We start from the raw sequence: 22,780 nt of genomic DNA on the forward strand, positions 1-22,780 counted from the left end.
AGAGAGAGAGAGAGAGAGAGAGAGAGAGAGAGAGAGAGAGAGAGAGAAGATCGACATGAATTGAATGCATTCAGAATGAAAAAAAAAAACATAAATAGCCTGTTATGTGTTGTCTATTGTGTTGCTCAACATAACAAGCTGTAACCAAACTACTTGAATGAATGGGAATAAAAGCTGACAGAAAAAATAAAAAAAAAGAGAGAAAGAGCGATGACAAAAAACAACGTTTTCTAAAACAACATAAAATTTGAGTGGAATTAGTGTAGTGAAGCGCCTTGACTGCAGACCGAACAACTGGACAATTTGCAATGTGAAAGAGAGAAACGGGGTACAGAAGAGAGAGAAAAAAGGGTCATATACAAAGGGCTTTTGCGCATAAAATTAGATAGTTTGATGTTGACACAACGCTACCAGCAGTTCGTTGTCACTGAGTTTCTGTTTAGTTGAAGTTTGGCTTTCGCAAAAAAATGTTTCAACATCGAAATGCAGGCACAAAAAACTGTATTCACACAAAAAAACTCCATCTGAAACAGAGGTAGAGAGCAGAGCTATCACAAAAACCGTGTCAAATAATAGAATGGCAGCGTTCAACGACAATGTTACAAATGAAGCAATGTAAGTGAAAATACACTAACGCGATACGTTGTAAAAACAATAGCAAACGAAAAAAAAAACTTTTGCGTCAATCGAAATATTCAGATTGGATTGCTATTTTTGGGAAGATCGTTTGCTCTTTTTCCCTTGATTTTACCTTTAATACTTTTTATTTCGTGACACAAGAACAACGAACTCACATGGAATGTGATCTGCATCAAAGTCAACCAGAGCCAACTTGAAATGGAAAAGAAAGAATCCATTTGGTTATTTTATTCGATTGATTGTGCTTCATCCAATCAGACAATCAGATACAAAAGCTCCTTTGTTTTTACAATGCCCAAACCGAAAATATTGTCAATCGTTGCTGATACAACTATTTGTATAGATTGCTACTCCCCATTTGCTCTTGTTTTTATACACTTAATGTTTCGTTAGATGCTCAAATTCAATAATTTCTTTCTTTTGGTTACAAAAACCAGACACCGCTCTCGAAATAAATGAAAGGCTACTTTTACTGTAGCATGTGTCCATTTTTCCTTCATTCGTTCCTTTGACATATTACATATGACTGATTCAATCGAACGGACAAGCAAAAATTTGGCAGAGAAAATGAAACAAATTTATGGAATATTTTGATATTTTACCACTCACATGTTCAGTTTTATGCCAATGACGTCACCAGACAGACTGATTTGCGACTGGCAAATCAGTTTTCTACCATCAGAGCAAAAACTGAACGGCATAAATACAATTTTCCATGATATTGTGTTGCCTCGGTTTTGCAAACTAACACTTAAACTTAGAAAACTGAAAACTGAATCAAGATTATATCCGAAAAGAAAAAAAAGGTCAAAATCTAATCAAAATCTATAACTAAAACTTCATATCTGCAATAATGCAGATGTCGAAAGGGTATAAGGTATTATCTTTTGTACTGTACTTTGCATTAGTATTTTTTTGTTTCATCGAAATCCATCGTATTTTATAGTTTCAAGCAAATTGTTCGCTATCTGAAAACATTGTTCTTGTTATATGCTATCCCCTAGCAACCATGGTTATCTGGTTGATCGAATTCTTGATTTTCCAGACACAATCCAATTTACACACAAAAAATGTTTGGTATGTGTTGTTGCCTCAATTTTATATTGCAAAACACACAAAAACCATTTTCAAACTGTACAATATAAAACAGCCAAGTACATATTAGCATTGTTGTGTGAGTATTTGTGTACAATGTCACCCAAGATATGGAATGCTCAATTCAAGGATAATTATGAATTCATGTCATGCTCATTTTTCGTATCTGGTATCGTACATTTCCTGTTCGAATCTACAACATAGATATATTTTTATATTAATTTTTTTTTTTGTTTCATTTCGCAAAAGTACCCGCCTGATAACCACTAAATAGAGACATACACGCACACATAGAAAGAAAATGTTTTGTCTAAAGTAACATGGCGTTTTTTTTATCTCGTGTCGATGTGTGATGAGCGCATCTCGATAATGGGAAATTAAAAGCGAATTGTTGTTTGCCACATTCCACACATCGAATGCGTATAAACATTTTCGCTACATTTTCATTATTGTTATTCTCGAAATGTGTGCGAATACTCATACTCAAATTACGTGACGGAAACAAATAGTCAACAAACGTATTAAATACAGTCCCAGTGGTATACTTTGGTGGCAAAAACTTTGTGTTCGACCGAATAGATGATTCTTGTTTTACGTATTTTGGATCCGCTAACCCAAAGCGAAAAAGGGAAACTCTGCTTTGAGTCGGAGTCATGTGTCACAATATGTGCACAAGATAAAAATAAGCAATTGTTATTCTGGCAGAAAAAAGCCAAGTTCAATTGACCAACCCACTAGTTTTGATCGAAACAAAAGTTTATCCGAAAAAAATATCGCAGACTTTCAAACTTATCACGATGAATTTGAACGAATGCTGAAACTATGGATTTATTTCGAAAATCTTTCTTCCCGGTTTTGAGATGCATAATAATGAAAAGGAGATGACAGAAAAAACCATAGGGTGTTGATTATGATTACCAATAGTATCATTGTTTTTGTTATTCTTGCGCCTTTTTTTGCTATGCCATTCATTCTCAATGGATTTGCCAGCGATATAATTTTCGATGCATTACAATCTTATCATAATAATTCCAATTGTTGAGGAGGTTGCTCTATACGCGTAAATTGAACAAAAGAGGAAAAGAAGTTTACTGCGAATTATCTTTATAAGGTGACCGGAAATGACCGAAAAGTAAAGGACGGACGTTTCATAGAATCGAATACTGAATCTTACATAAAAAAAATTCGAAGTATTCTTTGTAATTTGGCGCACACTACTCCAAGCATCAATGGTATTGTTGGTTTGGATGCTCTCAAAATTGTATATAATACAACAGAATACTATACACAATATGGGGTTTGTCTAACAATCAATTCCATTCGTTTTTTCTATCCTTTTGAAAAAGGAATATCAAATCTTTGTCGCATTCATGGAATGAGCCAATTTATCATCAGGGATTTTTCTATTACATACGAATAAATGCATGTTTTGGATTAACCCCAACTCGTTTTTCACATGCCAATTATGTATACATTTAATATAAATGGAAAATTGTGAGACAGGCGATTTCGATTCGAATGTTTTCCGTAGAGATGTGAGCAGAGAAACGATTTCAATTGCATCAGTTTCAAAATGACAGTTCAACATTGGACACTTCGAATAATGTGTGTGTTTTGATAGCGTAAATTACCACTTGAATTGAAAATTATTGGTGCATAAATGACGATGCCGTGATACACACCATCAACACACGAAAATAATCTGTTTGATATGATGCGGTTCAATGGAATTTTCTTCTTTTTTTCGATTTGTGTAGTTTTTTTTCTTCGTTTCCATTTGGTTTTATGTCGTTGTCTGTGTGCACAAATCATTATGTATCCCTGGCGGTGATTCGACTTGCTTTTAATACGCATTCAATTGGAATGTGCATCATCAAAGCGCAAACAACACGTACACGGATTGTTGAAATTTGCGGAGAAAATTGGCAATCTCTTTGGAAATCATCATACCATTAATCCCGAATGTACAGATACTACATTTGATTGAAATGCGCTGCAAGTGGTGAGATGAGAAAAAGATATATAAGAACAACAACCATAATGAATGAATGAATAAATGAAAGCAACGATGATGATGAAAGCACAGGACTCACAACGAAGAGGAGTGGGAAAAATTACGAAATCAAACGACGTGCTTCAATCAATCTCATCACATAGAAAATCGACCGAAAAATCACTCTGGAGCCAGAGAAAGCGTGCGACTGCCACAATCTTCACATTCACACATATTACGATATCGTACAGGTCGGGGTCGCAATTGTATGTAAACAAAGTTAGAAAGATTGTCAGTGACAAAAACATAAATTCAACATTGAATGCGTTCACTTGCCACACACTGTAAGCGATGGGAAACAAAGTTGTTTCGCGAAACCATGTTTGAATTGAGTGTTTTTTGTGGTTTCGAATGACATTGCATGGTTTCAAACTACAAATGGTAGAACGATATCATTTCTAGCCATCAACTTAAAATAGAAAAATTGAAGTACAATTTTGGTTGCAACCACCACCAATTGGAAGATACAATGTAATGTTGGCCACATATACTCGTGTTTTGATTTAAATGATACTCGCTTTCGAATTTCATTCGTTCACCTATCTATATTTGGGTTTCAATGAGAAAATATCGTCATTCATATTATACCAAATCGTTGCCATAGTAAACTCAAACTCGATGAGTGATTTGTGTGTATTCAATTGAACAATCAATTGTTGATAAATGATTGATTTTTTTTTCATATTTCAATGACAATGAGCTTTATTATTTCGAGTGGAACATGCTTTATGAAATGAAAAATGTTCTTAAAATCCATACTAGCATTCATCGTCTTTTAAATAATCGATTTGAAGGAAATGGTCGTCGTTAATTTTGATTTCAATTTTGAACATAGAATGTCATTTTCATAGAAATCCTCATTTTATGGCATTTTCAAATTGAAATGGCTTATTAGAACAATAACTTTTGTGCGCATCATTAATCACACCACTTATTTGAAGTGAAAAATATTGTTATTGTTATTGGTTCTGCACCAAAAAGAAATTCAACAAACAATGACGATCTGATATCTTCATGTGCACGTCAGCAGCACCATATCTCTAACGTACTTTTCAATTTCTTTTATATCGCTCTACAATGTATTTTTCTTACGAAAATGTTTTCCGAAAAATTGAAACCTGCAACCACGCCGCCATCATCAACGACGACTGCGATGACTACGACGACGACAGGAAAACAGTGAAATACAAACAAATGTTTTGGTCATTGACATGAGTTTCAGAAAAGTTTTGCTGTCATCATACACATATACACACGCACACAGTCAGTCACTAATGGCATATGATGTTTGGCCGTTAATTGCAAACCGCAAACATTAAGAAAAAACAAAGTTGAGAATTTATGGCAAAAACTTTTCGGAGATTACAGAGTAATTTGGCTTCAGTTTGCCTTTTCTCAACTTTTTCCGTACATAATACACACGGAGACTAAGGAAAGTATAGACAGAAAGAGATGACCACTTCCTGACGCACAAAAATTGAGTGAAAAATGGATATAAAATTATAAAATCATAAAATCAAGTGAAGCCAAAAAAGTTTTGGTCGCTTTTTTGCGTGAGAGTTTTTCAACAAAGATGCTGCAAAAGTTCTTGGAAGTGTGTGTATGCGACTGAAATGTCTGTCTGAAATTCATCATTTTGAACGTGTTTAAATCAATGTGACTTGAGACAACATTTCAAACGAATTATATTCCGTTTAAAACCAATTATAATTTTGCTACTTAAACGCTCAAATTTCGATTTCACGATGGAAAATAGATAGAAGTATATTAATTTGAAATTCATGCCGCGTGCAGAATAAATGAAAAACAACGATAGAAAAGGTGAAACAGAATACGAAGATGGACACAAAAATGGCAAATTGTTGGCAGCAACAGCTAATAATTCAGACGGGATAGAAAGAGGGAGAGTAAGAGAGAAGAATGGAAACCAAATGAAGCGTAGAATACTAGGTATAAATAAAATTTTATGTGTCGCGTTGCGGTAGACATTGTTTTATTTATGATGGCGTATGGCCATGGGGTAATTTACTAATATGTTGGTTACCATACCAATTTTTGCATTGCCATTTTCGTTTATTGTTTCGTGACGCGTTTCGCGCTGGTTGTCGATTTCATGTCAATGTTTAAAAAAAAAAAAAAAAAAAAAATAGCAAATGGTTTTCGTTTAAAAAATCATTAAATGCAACCAAAAACGAAATGTATATATCAGCAAATATTGTCATGCAGTGGAAGCTAGCTAAGCGAGTTTGTTCGCCAGTCACTTCGGGAGTCAATTTTTCCCTATTGCGATGCAATAGCCATTAGATTTGATTAGCCTTTTAAAATTCGAGAGCATATTTCTCGCATTTTTTTGTGCTCAAACTAAGTGCAGAATAAAGTGTAACACAATGAATCGAAATATCGAAATGGGATCGATATGGCTTGGAGAAAAAATTGCATAAGCGTTACACATAATTTCAATTGGGATTCCGTGCGGTTCTGCACCGCATATATATCGCATTCATACTGCCTTCATCATCATCGTTTTGATACACTTTGCATTTGTTTGAATCATGTAAAAAATAGTGTGCCAGCAGCTGATTGTCAAATGACACCAGCATGAAAAAAATGTACATAGATTTATCAGTGGTAGTTCATCAGTTTGAGATAATCGATTGGTAATTGTATGGCAACAGTGTGAAACAAACACTCGCATCGAGTCTCTGGAGGTTTTTTTCGTTGATAGAATCGAATTTTAAAACAAAAATGTTTCATTTGTGTGCAATTTTCGTCAAAAGTCAAATGGTGAACCGAAAGGAATTTGAAAAGCTCTTAATAAGCGTATTATATTCAAGCGATTAATTTTATGCGATGCCTTTTGGCGCATACATACACACACATTACCGGAACTAATTTCACACAAGTTCTCATTCGTTGTTCGATATGCCAACAAAATGAGAATAATTACGTTGACATAATTTTCTTTTATCGTTGCTGTTGGGAATCGTCATCGTTGTTGTGAAATGTGTACGAGTGTGTTCTATATATTTTGTTCTTGTTTCATAGTGCCTGGCTTCCAATATGTATATTCCGTAAGTTCGAGTTAAATGATTTTTTGCTGGCTTTTCTATGCGTCTCTTTTTATTGCTTGTTGAAATTTATTTTTGGTTTTTTTGACAGAGAAAACTTTTGCACATTTTTATTGCTTCTTCCTATTTGAGTAATGACGCCACGCACACGACATTGTTGTATGGCTCTTTTTCTTTCACATTTAAAACTATCTATTTCATTGTTGCATCACCGTCGCGCAACATTTCAACATTGTGTACGGATGTTGCCGATGTTCTATCTACCATTTAGCTTCCCTGCATCATCATACATGGAAACCTAATTAGATAAATTGACGAACGAAAAAAAGAGAAGGAGATAGACGCAACGATTCAAATGTTCAGACATAGCCATAGTTGAAGCGGAACTACGACGTACACAGCATTGAAAAACTTTTTGCATTTAAAATGATTTTATTGCTTTTCAGCGAACGGGAGGAAAAGTCAAAGAAATACGAAACTTCCTCAATGATCATTATAATGAAGCGAATAAATACATTTTATACTATTTGTGTGTTGTTTCAGCGTACGAAAAAATTCGTTGCGTTTTATACAACTCTTATCACTGACACAATATATTTCCAACACTGTATCGTTTCGGCATAAATCAACTTTCATTGATTTTTTTCTCTCTTGATTTATTATTGATCCGGACCATTGGTAGCATGTGCAAAATTAAAATGTTCAATAGCATGTTGTGTTGCTGATTGAATGAATATTGAAACTGCGTCGCGCCCAAGTTTAATTATAACTGGTTGTCTAGGCGGGAGGGATAAAACGAGAAAAGAATGTACAAAGTCTGGTCTCGACCATCAATGATGGTCCATCATATAAGCTGCTGCTCGCTGCTGCTGAACAATGGGTCTTAATGCTTCGTTAATCAAATTCATTTTTTTTGTCGCTCATTCGTTATTGTTCAGCCATCGAAATCATACAAAATGTCTCGTTTTCAATAAATTCAATTTCGATGCTTCATCATGGCTATTATCCTGATGAATAGAGGTTGGTATTGAACGATGACATGCGGCGATGACTTGAACATTTTCATTTCATTTGTTTGTTTCAAATGACGTTCGTATATGTATATCAAATTTCACATAACTTTGTTCGCTATCAATCTTAGTACACGCACATTCACAAAGACAAAACAATTCATTATTTTTGCTCATCACAAGCCGAATGCTGAAATTTGTCGGAATTTCTATTGCCGACGCGCGACGTAAATGCTGTCTGATCTCTGTTTGCATCGGCGTAAACACCAAACAAAGTAACATTCATGAATAGCCTATGATGGATTGGCCAACAGACAATTTGGTATGTATTTAGCATACGCAATTGCACATTTTTTTTGTCTAGCTTTTGGTATGATACTTAAAGGACCAACATTGGTTGGAATTCAAACAATATCCGCACAATTTGTGTGTGTTTTTGTTTTATCCCAAAAAGCATGCTCAAAATGAAAATCACATTAGCATAATTCAACGATTGCAAGCCGAAACATATATAAGCCATTTGACGCCAAAAATATGCTGAACAAAGGAGAGTGGGAAACGAAACATGCTCAAATTAAAGCAACAACAATGCAAACACGATCTCAGAGACAAAGCATTGATGTTATTTTAACGAAATGCTAAATCAACAAAATAAAAACAACAATATCCAGTGGAAAAGCAATGGTCTCTGAACATCGAACACAATTTTTACGGATACTTTAGTGTGGCAATGCCAACAAATGTGGACGCAATCAATACATATGACAAAGTTATGCTGGTTTTTTTTGCAAACACATTTTCAGCGAAACAAACGAGCCGAATTTAGTTCATATGCTTAAAAATGCTTTTGAGTTCCGTTTCCACATAGGGTATTCACACATACATAAATTTGAGCACATTTACTCAATGTATTTTCAAGAGCTTTCATAATAATAATAACAATAATCGATGAATCACATTTTCGGATCATGAACACATACATTGCAAATATATTTAAGCGAATCGACCAACCAAATAATACAACAATATAGAGATTGTTTTTCGTTTCCATATAGTGGAAATATACAGAAAAAGTGAAAAACGAAGATAACATAAAATGTAAATACAACGGGAAATCTGATCGCATGTACATGGTCTCATTCAATTAGGGTGATTTTTTTGTTTGAGCGCAACAACAAAAAAAAACTTCAACGAGATATGCAATTCGCATCATCCGCCTCGACCGCATTCGTCTCATTCCATTCGCTTGAGTATGCTTTCGATGGTATCAAAATAAAAATGGTTTTTGGGAAATTTGAATTGAAAACTCTTTGGCTCGTCACTCACTCTTGTTAATGAGAATTGAATTGGATTCATGCGAAAATGGCCAATTGTTTTGTGTACATATTTTGTGAAACAAAGTGCTCACTCTTATGGAATGAAGTGCTTTGATTGACATCAACATAAAATATTAAACAAATCACTTTCATTCGATGAACAAAATTATAGATATTTTCTATGATTGTTGAAATGTTGTTGTGGTAGTTGTTTAATTAACCTGTAATAACATAAGCTTAATGAATGATTAGTATTTATGTTGCAGTTTGACCTTTGTATACGATATTTGTTAAATTTTGATGGAAAACATGTTTTTTGTTGGTGTGACATGGATTTGTTACATGCATACTTGAATTTCATAACAAGTGAATTCCATTCAAAAATTGGCTACAGTGTTTGAATTAATTTTCATGTTGTTTAACAATTTGCACCCAATAGCAATACATTGGCAACGTTTGCATTGAAGCGAATTTCTCTGAAATAAAACTTATTTGCTTATTGTTTGGTGAATAACATTTCCACAAACTTCAATTTCAAGCGGAATACTGAATTTAGGGCATTTCAACGAAATCGTATTTAATATTAGATTTGGTCCTGGGGAATACATACTTTCTGTGTATATGTGTGTCTACGAGAATGAATCTCGGCAAACATAAACTACGATGCAGGTTACAGAGGTGCTTTTATCCAATAACAGATTGTCTTCGGTGGAAATAGTATATACCGCATCAAAGTTAACCACAAATTTTTCCCACAACTCGTTGCTAGGTTCCAGTTTGTCCGTGTCATTTCTTGAATTTTATTACCTTAATACAATCTCGGAGATATTGTTTTGAATATTTCAAAGCGTCCAAATCTTGAAACAAGCTTCACCATAATCACCCAATTATATTTTGGAGTTTTTGTGGTCATGAGCATCATCATAATAATAGACATTATTATTAATAGCATTGTGTATTAAATCAACAATTTACCATCGCATAGTCTGGAGTATCCACATTGAGCAGATGCACATCATCTCTCTACGAAAGTGGATGATTGCGGAAAACCTCCGAACTAACATTGAAACGTATAAATATTGAAAATAAAGTATTCAAACGACCATCCAAATTACATACACATTCACCGGCCACACTGATAACGGATCAAAAGACTTTCATGACTCAAATTGAGTTTATTTATTCAGAAGCATGATGAAATGGCCATCGCTAACATAATAAACACGAAATGGTAATAAAAAAAAGAGAGATGAAATCTTCGTGAGCCAATGGCGTGCTGTTTAGATATAGATGTAAATATGACCCTTCGATGGCTTCATCATTCACTGCATAAGAAGCTTATCGATTCAATAGATAAAGCACAAGAAATTGACCATTTCGCTTTAAAATATTCTCTTTGTTTGAAATAGTCTACTTCAATTTAGATATCCAGGTCCGTTCACAAGAGTAATGTTACCCATTATGGTATGCATATACATTTATATTCATTCCGAAAATGATATTGACTTTTTTATATGGTATGCACATTTCATCCATTACATGAATTCTCCTTTTTTCTTCATACTTTTACGAAAATATAAAACTGGTATTTCCAAATTTTTCGATTTATTTCATTTGATTTCGTTGCCTGCATTAAATCCGTTTAATGTATTTTAAATATTCTGTCTTGCAAATAAAATTCCGTGTATATATGTGCTCTAGTGACAAAAACCAAAATACTGATTACTGACCGGCATTCTAAATTGGCTGTAAAATTTTATGGATTTTATTTAAAATATGAATCACCAACTTGTACACACTCATGGTGTAAGCACATTCAAGACGCTCGTTGGCAAAAATGTTTTTTTTTTAGTAGGAGTTTGTTCTGCTTTAATAATACAAATTCAATAAGATAACATTACAGTTTCGGGTCTGATTCATCTCAATTTTTGATATAGTAGCCGAAAATAAGTTATTCGTATATGTTTTACGACGACGGTTTATCATCAAAACTGAATTTGATGGTGAAATTTCTCGACTAGGCCAATAAAATTTGACTATAGAAATTGAATGTAAAACAAAGAAAGGGTAGTGAACCTAAACGATTTATTTTGAGAAGATTAAGTAAATGTGCCGAAATAAATCAATTGATATTAATATATTGTCAGTGGTTGTGAAAAATGCATGAGACCTAGGCCTACTGGAAAGCTCATTAAATTAAATGATTTGGAAGTAAAATGTGTGACGTAAAGCAATTTAACGCGTACATCTCGTACGTTAACAAATCCAATGATTAATAACAATGATGTATTGTCGTATGCTGTTTTACCGAATTTATCTCTTTAATGTATTGCTTTGTATTTCGCTTCATTTAATCGTAATTATATGGCATTTACATTTTTATTTAGGTAATTTCACACTTAAAGACAACGATGACAAATTTCAAAGTGAAATGTTTGGGTTGAAAAGGGCGAAATAAAAAAAATACGTGCAAACTTACCGATTGTGGTGAGCACGGTTAGTGAATATAAAAATGCGCGGGCCAGAGTCCATTCGTGCTCTTGCATTTGATAATATGGAACGATGACGGCACCAGTTGCTGGTCCACTGCCTTCTTGATGATGCTGATGAGCATTCATTTCGTCGGTTAATTTTCGGATTAATTGATCCTGAAATCGGCTTATTTCGAGTGCGGCAAGTCTGCAAATAAAAACACAGTGATTAACATGGATGGCATTTTGTTGTAAATAGAATGGGATTGATTGCGATGAAGCGCTTACGGTACCTCGTCCAATTTTCACGATATAAAATATTCAATGACACAGTAATTTCCCAAATATTTTCGACAGTTTTTTGGCGAGCTTCCAATGCTTCGGCGGCAGCAACTTCGGATAACGTTACATTTTCAGTAGCCGTTGTTCGAGATTGTGACGATGACATTCGATGACGATTTGTTGAAGCCAGCGTACGTTGTTGCATTGTCGATGCACCACCTTCGATGGCCAAAAATAAAAACGAACCGAGCAGTGTATAACCGAACAGCAGTGAACATATACCTAAATTCATTAATAAACTAATCCAGAAGGATCGGGCTTTTGGGCCCATGCAACAGCACCGATTTGCATTTGGATTTTCATCCGGTTTTTTCCCTTTTGTTGTACTACCGCCAATTTTCAATGTCGTTGGCGGATCACATGATTTACCGCTATTGTTTTGTTGCTTGGATGCTAACGGTTGATATGGTTCATAGCGATATCTTGTGGCGTCTTTTTCAGCCATTTCGCTTCCAAAACTCTCACTCAATATGTTTAAAAATCGAAAAGTTTAATTGCACACAGTTTTACTGTGATATTCAATTTGGCATAGAATACCACCACTTATTCTTTATTCTATTATTACTTTATCGTTTGAATTTGTATGCATTTCTTGCAATAATTTTGATGTTTTTCCATGTTTTTCTGTATTTTATTGAACTGGTGCAATAATATTATTTATTGTCACTCTTTCATATTCTATATTTCCATCCGAATTTGCTAGATGTTTCAATTTCATCCAATTCTACGGTGATCGCTCGCCAGTACAATTTCAATGCAACTGAAAAAAAAACATACAAAAAAAACAATATGTTAATAAAATAAATGAATTCGATTTAACGATTACATTTTTATGCAATTTTTTTAAATCATTTGTATATTTTCATTTATAGTTCAAGAGGCAAAGAGTAAGAATACATGCACCGAGTGTTTGGAATAAGGTATTTAAAGTACATTTAATTCAAAGATAGAAAAAAATTATGGTCTTGATCATAACAATACTCAAGTATTGAGTACGAAGTATCGCAAGTTCCTTGCATGGTTTTTTTTTTATAAAATTCCTTTAATAACGAAAAATAATTCAATTCAAAGTGGTTTTTGTCGTCAATTGCACATGTCGGCTGCTTGAATAAGATTTCATTCACCCACTTGCACTCAACATACATATGCAACCGATTTATCCATTTCGTGGAATAGGATTCGATAAAATTCGAAAAGTAGATTGTAAAGCAAACGAATGTGCGCATGGGAAATGCAGACAAAGAGAGAGAGAGAGAGAGAGAGAGAGAGAGAGAGAGAGAGAGAGAGAGAGATGAAAAACGCCGATTCTATTGTTGAATATGTTCGCCTCAGTAAATCCACACACGGTTTCAGTTACTGTGAATTGTCACAGCTCAAGCAAAACGAAAGCCATAGCATTCGAAAAATTTGAATGTACAATTTTCTTTCGTTCTCTCGACATGAAAATAACGAATGTTTTTTATGAGCAAGACGGCGACGATGAGCATGAAACGAAAATTGATTTTTTTTTGCCTTTTTCGTCTTGTGCTCATAGAGTGTGTGCTTCTCATATTTTGTCGCTTGCGAAATCTAAAGAAGCGAAGGAGAAAGAAAAAAAAACAAATGCACAGTTTAAATAAAATTGCAAGAGGAAAAAAAGTGAGCAAATAAAGGGCATTGGGAAGGTGACATAACAACGATTCGATGGTTATGTGGTGGTGTACCAATGGCAAATAAAGCGAGAAACGAAGATTATTTTTGTCAAAGCAGATTCCATCCTTAACTCCATAGTAGCAACAACATACATATTATGCTCAACGCCAATTTCACGGAATGGAAATGAGCAGAGAAAAATTCAAATGCAAAATAAATAGTAACCGTATAGTGCATACACGAGCCGAGGAAGCATATTAGATGGAGGGGAGTCTCCGAAGGAATCTAACTATATTGAAGTTGGAAGAAAGAAAGCATCAAGTTGTTGTAGGAATACAAATATTTTGTGAGTTGTGAGTAGGAACGGTAATGTTGACAGCCAAAAGAAATATTAAATAAAAGGGAAATAAGAAGTGTGGATGTAGATGAAAGTAAATACATTGATAATGTGATCTTGGGCGCTACAACACCGAAGTCTTCGAATTGAGCATAAAAAGCCTTGCAATTTCAATTTTGTTTGCACGCAGGTATCGTCCTCATGATAAATTGTATGTGGTTCGAGGCACTTTATGGCATGCACACAGTGTGCACAGACACATACATGAGATATACTATTTTCAATCTGCTTGTTATAGTGGAAAAGATGAGACTACTTGCAGTGGGAGAGCGAGAGAGAAAGAGAAATAGAGAGATAGTATTAGTTCTGCATACAAAATCACATTTTACGATGGTAATCAACAATATTTTTGTGAAAATGAAATGCAAAAGAGGAACATAAAATTTAGATAATAATCGAGGTGATTCCTTCATTTTGTACTCAATGGCCGAGAGGGAGTGATAGAAAGAGCACATATGCTGTTATTATGGCCATTCACAAGTTCATGTGAACGTTTTAGAAAATGATTTAGAACTATCAATTCGAAGAAAATGCAATTTATTCTAATGCACTTCGACTTTTTCCCATTTCACACCATATGCTCCTTAATTCTATGGATTTTTTTTTCATCTAACAACCATTTTAAGAACGAAAGAACGTGGAACGTAAAATATATTTCAATGATTGAATAACCCGAAAGAAAAATATTCATTCAATTCAAAGTGTAAGGTGATGAGGAATGGCTTGTGTATTGTGTTTGAAGATATTTTGAAAATATTCGTGCAATTTCTGACTAAAATTGAATACAACAAAAGATCCTTTTCCAAACTGTCGAAGACACATTTTAGTTTATTCCAGTTTCAAAAGCACAGTCAAAATAAAATCAAGTGTGGTTTGCTATTTTTGAGTCCATCATAGCCAAAACTCTACTACTATGTTTGAAAACATTTTGTACTGCACTTCAAAGTAACAGCAATTTTTGGTAAAGCTAGCCAAAACATTCTGGTCATAAATGCAAAACTTTTTCACCGAAAAGCAATTATGATGCAGCAGTGAAAACGAGCGAATTTCCACATTACTCACAGAAGCAGACATTTTAAATCAACTTAATGTAATATGGTTTATGAGTTTTTCCAGAAGTGCCACATATAAATATATTTTTCATGCATCATCTATGTGTTGATTTATGTTTTAGTCATAAAAATTTGTTTACATCATTTCTTGTTCAGCTTCGAAAGATGAGATGATGATTGATAGAATTTACTGTTAAAAAAGATGACTATTTATTTGCATCGCAAAAAATATGTGCACGCATTTAATATATTGTTCAATGAAGAAAATATGAACAATTTCCAAGAAAGTTATTTATTTTCACTTTCACTTTATGAATCAAATTTAATATCATGTAATAATAACATTTTCTGCAAAAATTTGAGAACGCGTTCCAGATGCTCTGACGAATGTGTCGGTGAGCAATTCATATAACACGTGATATATTCGCAAATAGTTGGTACGGGGAAAAAATGCGTATTACAATTCTTTCTCTTTTCTCTCGTTCAATCTAATTAAAATTTTCTTCGTTTTCAAACAAGTTCGTTGCGGAAGTTTCCGTATTAAAAATGAGAAAATGTGCGAAAGTTAAATGGAATCTTGTGTTACTATTTAGAACTTATTTAATGGAAGTTTTTTTTTGTTAGATATGAGCACTTTTTTACCTTCGTGCCAGGCAATTGCTCAATACAGAGATGAAAAAAAATAATCAAGTGAAGACATACCAATGGAGAAATGCATACTTTAAAACTACTTTATAACTATTCATTCCATTTGAATCAAGAAAAAAAATCCTCATCACTCAGATCGCTTTGATGACATTTGCTTTTGACGATGGAAACTTGTTTTACTTTTGCGGTTCTTAATGGTGGCTTCATTTTCACACACACAAACTTTCTCACTCTTTCTCTCTCCCTCTCTCTCTTCATCACTTCATGTCTATTTTTCTTCTCTGCAATATAAATTAAAAAAGAGCGCATTGATTCCATAGATTCTGACCAGGGGGTCCAGGGTACAAAATACCCCCCCCTGAGCAACGAATTTACCCCCTCTGTGATTTTGAAAGTACCCACTCCCATTTTTATTTTCGAGCAAAAATTATTCCGATTTGCTGAGGTTTTTCAAAAATTCAATTTTCATATTCGAATGTCCGACTAAACAAAATTTATTTATTCGCCGTAGACAAAACAATTAAGTCCGGTCAACTGTTTGATTATTTAATTGATTAAGTTCGATCAACTATATTGTTTATGTCTCAGTTTTTGCACATCTGCATTTTCGAATCAAATTATTATCGGCGATTGATATGATTACTCCAAAGAATTTAAATTCATTGCGAACTCACCTCGAGTCGAAGTGTGTAACAACTTCAAATAGACGAAAAAAAGAGAGTTTACAAAAAAAAATTGGAAACTAGTAATAATGGGTGGATGTCAAAGTAGTTGTACGAGTGCTGATGTTATAGCAGAAGCCAGATTTTCACGGAACGGCAGCATAATTCTTAAAAAAGAAGAAAATGTCAAAAGATTCAATATCGACACTAGTATTAGTGACTTTGGTTTACAGAAGGTAATATAGTGAAATATCATATCATGATTTCATCATTACTTAAACTCTGCAATTTCACTTTTAGTTCACTGAGCAAAAATAAGAAGATTTATCATATCAAGTTGAAATCTTTCGAACAGTGCTCGTATTGCCAGTTGGTAGCGCTGAGGCAGAAAGAGGCTTTTCCATTATGAATCATTTGAAAACCTCACGGCGGTCGAGATTATTACCAAAACATATGGAAGATATAATGCGCATTAGAATAAATAGTGTGAATGAAATAGAAAAGTTCGCTGCAAGCAAGTACGCAAATGAATTTATAAAACAAAAGCATTATCGAACGGATGACCCGAAAGGTCGCCGAAACAAAGCTGTATCTTTGACAGAAGTCGAGGATAAGGCAAAAAAATTCTTGCCGAAACCATCATTTTTGTGAAATCATCAAATTAATTACATATTAATGAAGTGGAAATGAAAAAAAACTTGTATCTTTAATTTTAATAAAATAATGTAATAATATTAGTGATTACTGGAATATGTCATAATAAAAATTTCAAATTTTTTTTCGGTCTCAACTTTTTTTCCGAAAGCAAATTTACACTGGATAGAATGGACTTTCAAAATTACCCCCCTTCAGATTTTCTCAAATTACCCCCCCCCTTAAATCGTCAACTCCAGAATCTATCAATTTGATTCGCATTTTGCGTAATTAAATTCCATTTATTTCGAGTAAACAACTTGAACAAAAATGATTTTTCGCTGAAATGCAATTTGCTCATTTACTTTTTTTCTTATTCAATTTCGCCTTGGTTTTCACTTTTTTTTATAACTATATTCTCCACTTTCAGAAAGACTGTAGCTGGTTAAAAGTGAAGTCCTTTCTGCATCCACAAAAACTAAGACAGAAGGTAAGCAGGAAAATGTGGAAAAGGGATGTTTTAATGAAATGTTGCAGCAATTACTGAATAAACAGTGAACATTTAAACTGTGATGCGTGGTTTGATAGGAGAATATAATCAATTCGGTTTTGGTATAAAAACCGAAGAACAAATCGTGGCCGGAAGATTGGCAAAGAGTTGAAGTTTTATATAAATATTGATTTTATACGACATTGATTGGGGTATTTGACATGAACGTTTGACATAATTGCACTTTGAGTGTTCAACATGAATACGATGTTTGGGTTTTCTCTGTCAACAATTCTCGCTGCCAACTATTGCACCGTTCTACACTAAAGAAACTGAAAACAATGTAAGATCGATGCCAAGACGCTTGTGCATTATGAATTATACGCCGAGAGCATCATAAATAATGAAACTAATCACTTTTCCACTTTCTGACTTCAGTATTTTCACATCATGTTTGCCATCCCAGGCACAAAATTCTCCTTCTTCCGATCCTTCTTGAGCGCATTATAATGACACACTCAATGAAATGAAGTAAATTTCAATGACAGTGTCTAAAGGTATAGAAAATAACACTGTGCGCACGTTGCAATTATTTAATGAACTTCATCTCTCAGAATAATTCATTCTATTCTTTGTTTTACTCAATAAAGTGGGGGATTTTAATGTGAGAATGCACAAGTGGTTGCATCGCAAACGAAATCAATTTTAATTCATTTTCCATTAGCAATTAAACAATAACTATAGAGTATTTCAATTATGATCTAGATATTGCGATGCCTGCGAAAATACTCCAATCGTAATTATATTAATTGGCAAGAATATCATATTATAAGAGAATACTTTTACTATGAAAATATAATGCGTCTCAATTGTACAAGTGCACAAGTTGAAATTTTGTAATATTTATTATTTTTGTTAATTTAACAAGATTCGTGTTAATTAATTAGACAAGGATAAAATACCATTTATCAAGTAAACAATTTGAAAAGTGTGGTATGGTCAAGAAAATTGGGTGTTCTTTGGAATTTGAAATTGCATTGCAAGAATGTTCAAATCAAAGTATTAATTCGGGAATTCACTTGAGAAATAATAAAAAGTGAAATGTTTCATTTTGAAGCTTGGAAATAGGATTGTGGTTATTATGTTGGATTTGATCTTTTATGTGAGCATATTCACTGGACAGTGGACATACATTTATGGCATTTCCAATTAAATACTAAAATGCATATAAACCGTATGTATTTGCTGGATGATGTATTAAGTGATGGGTTGTTGTATTGTCATTTCGGTCATTGTCACTTTGGTTGTATACGCTTTTGTTGAGTAATATTTGCCAAGTGTTCAAAGATCACCGCAAATCTTGCTGCTTCTATATCTCATTCTCGGTTATTTGCTATACTTTACTGTGTTTCTCTCTCCCTTTCTCCCTGGCTAGCCGTTGTGATTTGATGCGCAACCTTTTCGAGCAACATTGCCCCATACCTTCTCATATAACATTAAGTCACAAAGTTCAAGTGTTCAACGAGTGCATATTGGCCAAGAGAACGCAAGTAGAAGTGGGCGGCTCACGAATATGGTGAAGGAAATGAGTTGTCTCTGTTTTTGGCCATCGTATACTTGACTTTTGAGAGTGGAGAGAGAGATGGGATTTGGGTTTGTTTATAATTTTCTGACAAACATTTCATTTTAGATTTGTGTCGTTGTTGATGCTGCCATAAGTTGATAATTTAATGGTATTTGACAATATAATATTCGACACTTGGCAAAGCGTAACTAAATTTCTAATCGAGGGAAAGTGTCGTGTTTGCCCAACGACTCAACAATATACACCGAATCCGCAAACAGTATCCCTTCAACTATTTCATATTTGATGCGTTTGCATGTATGCTTAAATAATTAATAGCCGAGAATTTATGTAATCGCTTGGACAATGGCTTTCATTTCTATCACATTCGAAGAAGTGTTGCATAGTTTAATTATTTTCATTTAAAATTTACACACTTCTTCTTGAATGGCTGGTTTGTTGGGGATTCCTTTGAATGGCAAACATTTTCTGTATTTCTTGTGATTGAGGTTTTATTGGATTAGAAGATTGTTTTGTAGACGCTTTTTGTATTTGTTACGCTTGAGTTAAACACTCTTTGGATAGCCACTTATGCGTTGCTCCCTACCAAAACCAAAATTGGCCGCAAAAAGCAAAACACATTGGGATGATTACGGCTTTTAAATGCTTTAAACTACACATACTATTTCTTAAACACGTTTTGAAGCCACTTCAATGTGATGATCGTTTTTTGAATGATGTTGTTGGCAATTCTTCTTTCTAGGTCAACATTTCACTGGAGGCAAAGTTTTAGCGCGTTAATTTTTCTTTTCTTAATACCACTACGCTTAATAAATGATGCGTCTTCTTATTGCAACTGGAATATGAAGATAAATGATATCTTGTCGCATGATGAAATACTAGAAAATAGTATCTAGTGTAATTTTTGCTGTTATTGTGGTTGTTGCTGAATAGTGAGTGCATGTCAACAAAACTTATTTGTGCATGACGCACAGAAGAAAATTCGATTAAAACCATAGCGCACTTGGAGTCCTTCTCTCTCCCACTCTTTCTTTCTATCTATCTCATCTCTCGGCCAAAATAGGAAAGTTTCATTTTAATGGAATTTTGTAAAATCTTCACATTTCATTTTTATGGAAAATATCAAAAAGTGCATTGTTGGTGTTTGTAAAATATCAAGTTAGTTCCAATTAGCCATCGCAAATTGTGCTGCAGATTGCAGCAGTCAGTTTCAGCAGGAGCAATGCAGATTCAATTAAAAATTTCCTCTACACTTTATCGCAATGACAAATTCAAGTTTTAATATTTACAGTTTGTTGCCGCAATTTTCCAACTTTGAACAACATAAACAAATGAATTTTAAGATAGAGATAGAAAAGCACACAAAAAAATAAAAACCACGCGCACGGTCTCACTTGTCTTTTGGGATTTAAGATTAAAAGAAAATGCATTGTTCTTTCTTATTTGTTTGCCGTGAGACGTTTGTTTATTTTTTGCTTGTTTCGTCAGTAGTGGTGTTGACTTGTTTTGGATATGGGTCAAGTAACAGCAGTGAATGCACAAGTCCTTAAAATTGTGATTGCACGAGTCTGAGAAGCGATTCAAATTGCTTTTATCCGTAGATTCGTTTGAGATATACCATTCTATGTGCAACAGCCAAAAAGCGTCAACATTCAAAGACACATCAAAGAAAACCAAGCTCAACGAAAGAATGAAAGAGCGATAACAAATCACACACTTCTTTAAATGATGTGCAAAACAAGATGTGAAACGGCACGAGAAAAACCATGAAATTTTCCAAATTGTTCGTATTCTTATTTCTTTTTCGCTCGACAGCGCACTTCCGCTTGAGATAAGTTTTGTGCGGCCGCCATAGTTGTTGTCTTGCATCGTTATTTTTCATTGTTCTTCTTCATTTTTTTTTCTTCTACTTTCTTTAATCTTCCTTTGTACAAAATGCAATTCAATTGCAAGCAAGTCTCACGTCAACATGATCTACGTTGCTACCAGTACTGCAGCAGGAACAGCTCTTCTTTTTGATAAAGTTTTTTTTATGGTTACTCTCGTTATTTTTTTCACGACAACGTTTCTTATCTCTACTTTCAGTCCGCTGCTGTTTCTGTTTTTGGGGTTTTCAGTTTTTTTCGAGAGTAAATCTCTGTGCGCAACTTTGTTGTGATTGCAATTTCGTTTTGGTGGCTCTTTCCCGTGAATTCTTTCTGCAATTTTACAATTGTTTTACGGTGAAAGATTTGTCGCTCGTATTTATTTTCCATTTGACAGAACGGCGCTGAGATCGTAATTGATGTGCTGATGGCAAAAACAGTGGCACGAAAATTCAGCGAACTATAAATCATTTCAACGTGTTCATCGATTCAACGTGTTCAGAGGCAAATAATAGTTTTTGCCACTTCAGGAACAGGAAATATACACATTTAGTTTTTCCAACATATATTGAATGAGCTTTAGGCCGATAGTTTATTGAGTCGTGAGAATGACATTCGCTCAAAAGAGTCAATTAGAAACTTTTCCTCTTTAAACACATCGTAACCTATTAATTTAGTCATAGATGCTCAGACAGGGTATTGAGGGAACAGATTATCCCCCGGGATACAAAAATCAAATTACCCTCTTTCAATTACTCTCTGATCGTAGAAAATAGCGAACACACAGTTCCACACTTTTGGATGAAAATGATTCGGAGAAGAAACTTTTACCGAAATGTTGCATTTCATAATTCTCTTACAATTTTTATATTTTAATTTGGCCTTTTTTTAAATCATAACTTGAATAATAATATCTATACCTATCAGTGAAGTGATCCGGTTTGACATTTCTCATACAAACCGATTTCGGAGCGGTATCTCGGAATTGGTTTCGTTTTGTGTGAACGATGGTGAAGTATGTGTACGTGAATAACAATGCACATTAATATACACACAGCCGTTGTACGGTCGTGTGTATACTGCACAGTGTAAACCATTTTCGGAACGTTCCAATGGAATGGTCACATGGTTTGGTTTTGGTTCACTTCACTGATATTAAGTTTGATTATCGTTTTAAATTATAATATCTTAATGATTAAAAACAATTCAGTACATTGATTACTCTTATTCTCTTTTTTTCTGGAAACCACAGAGTTAATTTTAAACTCTCCTGATTTTGAAGAAACTGCAATACAGACTGTGATTGAGGATGTCATTGACAATGGTGGTATATACTATCCAAATTGTCAACGTGAAAATGATATCCACTTCATGAAAATCAACGTGAAAATGATGTGACTTCATATTTCACTATTTTTCTTCTGGGTATATCGTATGATTGTAGAATGTGACACATTTTTCTCGTTAGATGCCAAGTACATTTTGAAAAGTGATACAAAAAGTGTCTTCTCTATCTCTCTCGTTGTGCATTCCTGATTTAATAATACCAGGAGTAAAGAATCACACAACACACTCGCCAAAAAAAATAACATAATGATTTTTGGAGAATTCAACTACACTGCGAGCTTAATAACGAACTGCGTCAGTCATGTTCAACGACCTATGTCCCACGAGATTGAGACAGTGCCATTCAAAGGGCCACTTATCTCAAAATTATCCCACTCTTATCGCGCTCTCCTTCCGACTATATATAATCGACAACAAAAGAAAGAGATTGTGTGTGTGTGTGTGTGTGTGTGTGTGTGTGTGTGTGTGTGTGTGT

The 22,780-nt window shown here is 34.1% G+C and overlaps 2 protein-coding genes across 4 annotated transcripts in view; one reads left to right on the forward strand and one right to left on the reverse strand.

Annotated features, from left to right (window-relative positions):
• The window catches only part of LOC116342303 (FMRFamide receptor), a 209,926-nt gene that overhangs the window by 45,838 nt on the left and 141,308 nt on the right, over positions 1-22,780 (forward strand). The window contains exons 2-3 of one of the 3 annotated variants that reach the window (XM_031769839.1): positions 12,867-12,914; positions 17,449-17,508. The exons of 1 other annotated variant lie outside the window; for it this stretch is intronic. The gene's annotated coding sequence lies outside the window, so the exon portion shown is untranslated. The remainder of the gene's footprint in view (positions 1-12,866; positions 12,915-17,448; positions 17,509-22,780) is intronic. One more of the 3 variants, XM_031769841.1, reaches the window with a different exon arrangement.
• Positions 1-22,780, reverse strand: part of LOC116342304 (uncoordinated protein 58-like) — a 149,453-nt gene that overhangs the window by 30,065 nt on the left and 96,608 nt on the right. Inside the window, exons 4-5 of the mRNA XM_031769842.1 lie at positions 11,946-12,754; positions 11,661-11,860 (exon numbers count right to left, since the gene is read on the reverse strand). Of these exons, the coding sequence (XP_031625702.1) occupies positions 11,661-11,860; positions 11,946-12,439 (694 nt within the window). The 5' untranslated portion in view covers positions 12,440-12,754. The remainder of the gene's footprint in view (positions 1-11,660; positions 11,861-11,945; positions 12,755-22,780) is intronic.

This window comes from Contarinia nasturtii, unplaced genomic scaffold (genome assembly GCF_009176525.2).
Source record: "Contarinia nasturtii isolate CC-2019 unplaced genomic scaffold, AAFC_CNas_1.1 Cnas_scaffold_864, whole genome shotgun sequence".
Lineage (NCBI taxonomy): Eukaryota > Metazoa > Arthropoda > Insecta > Diptera > Cecidomyiidae > Contarinia > Contarinia nasturtii.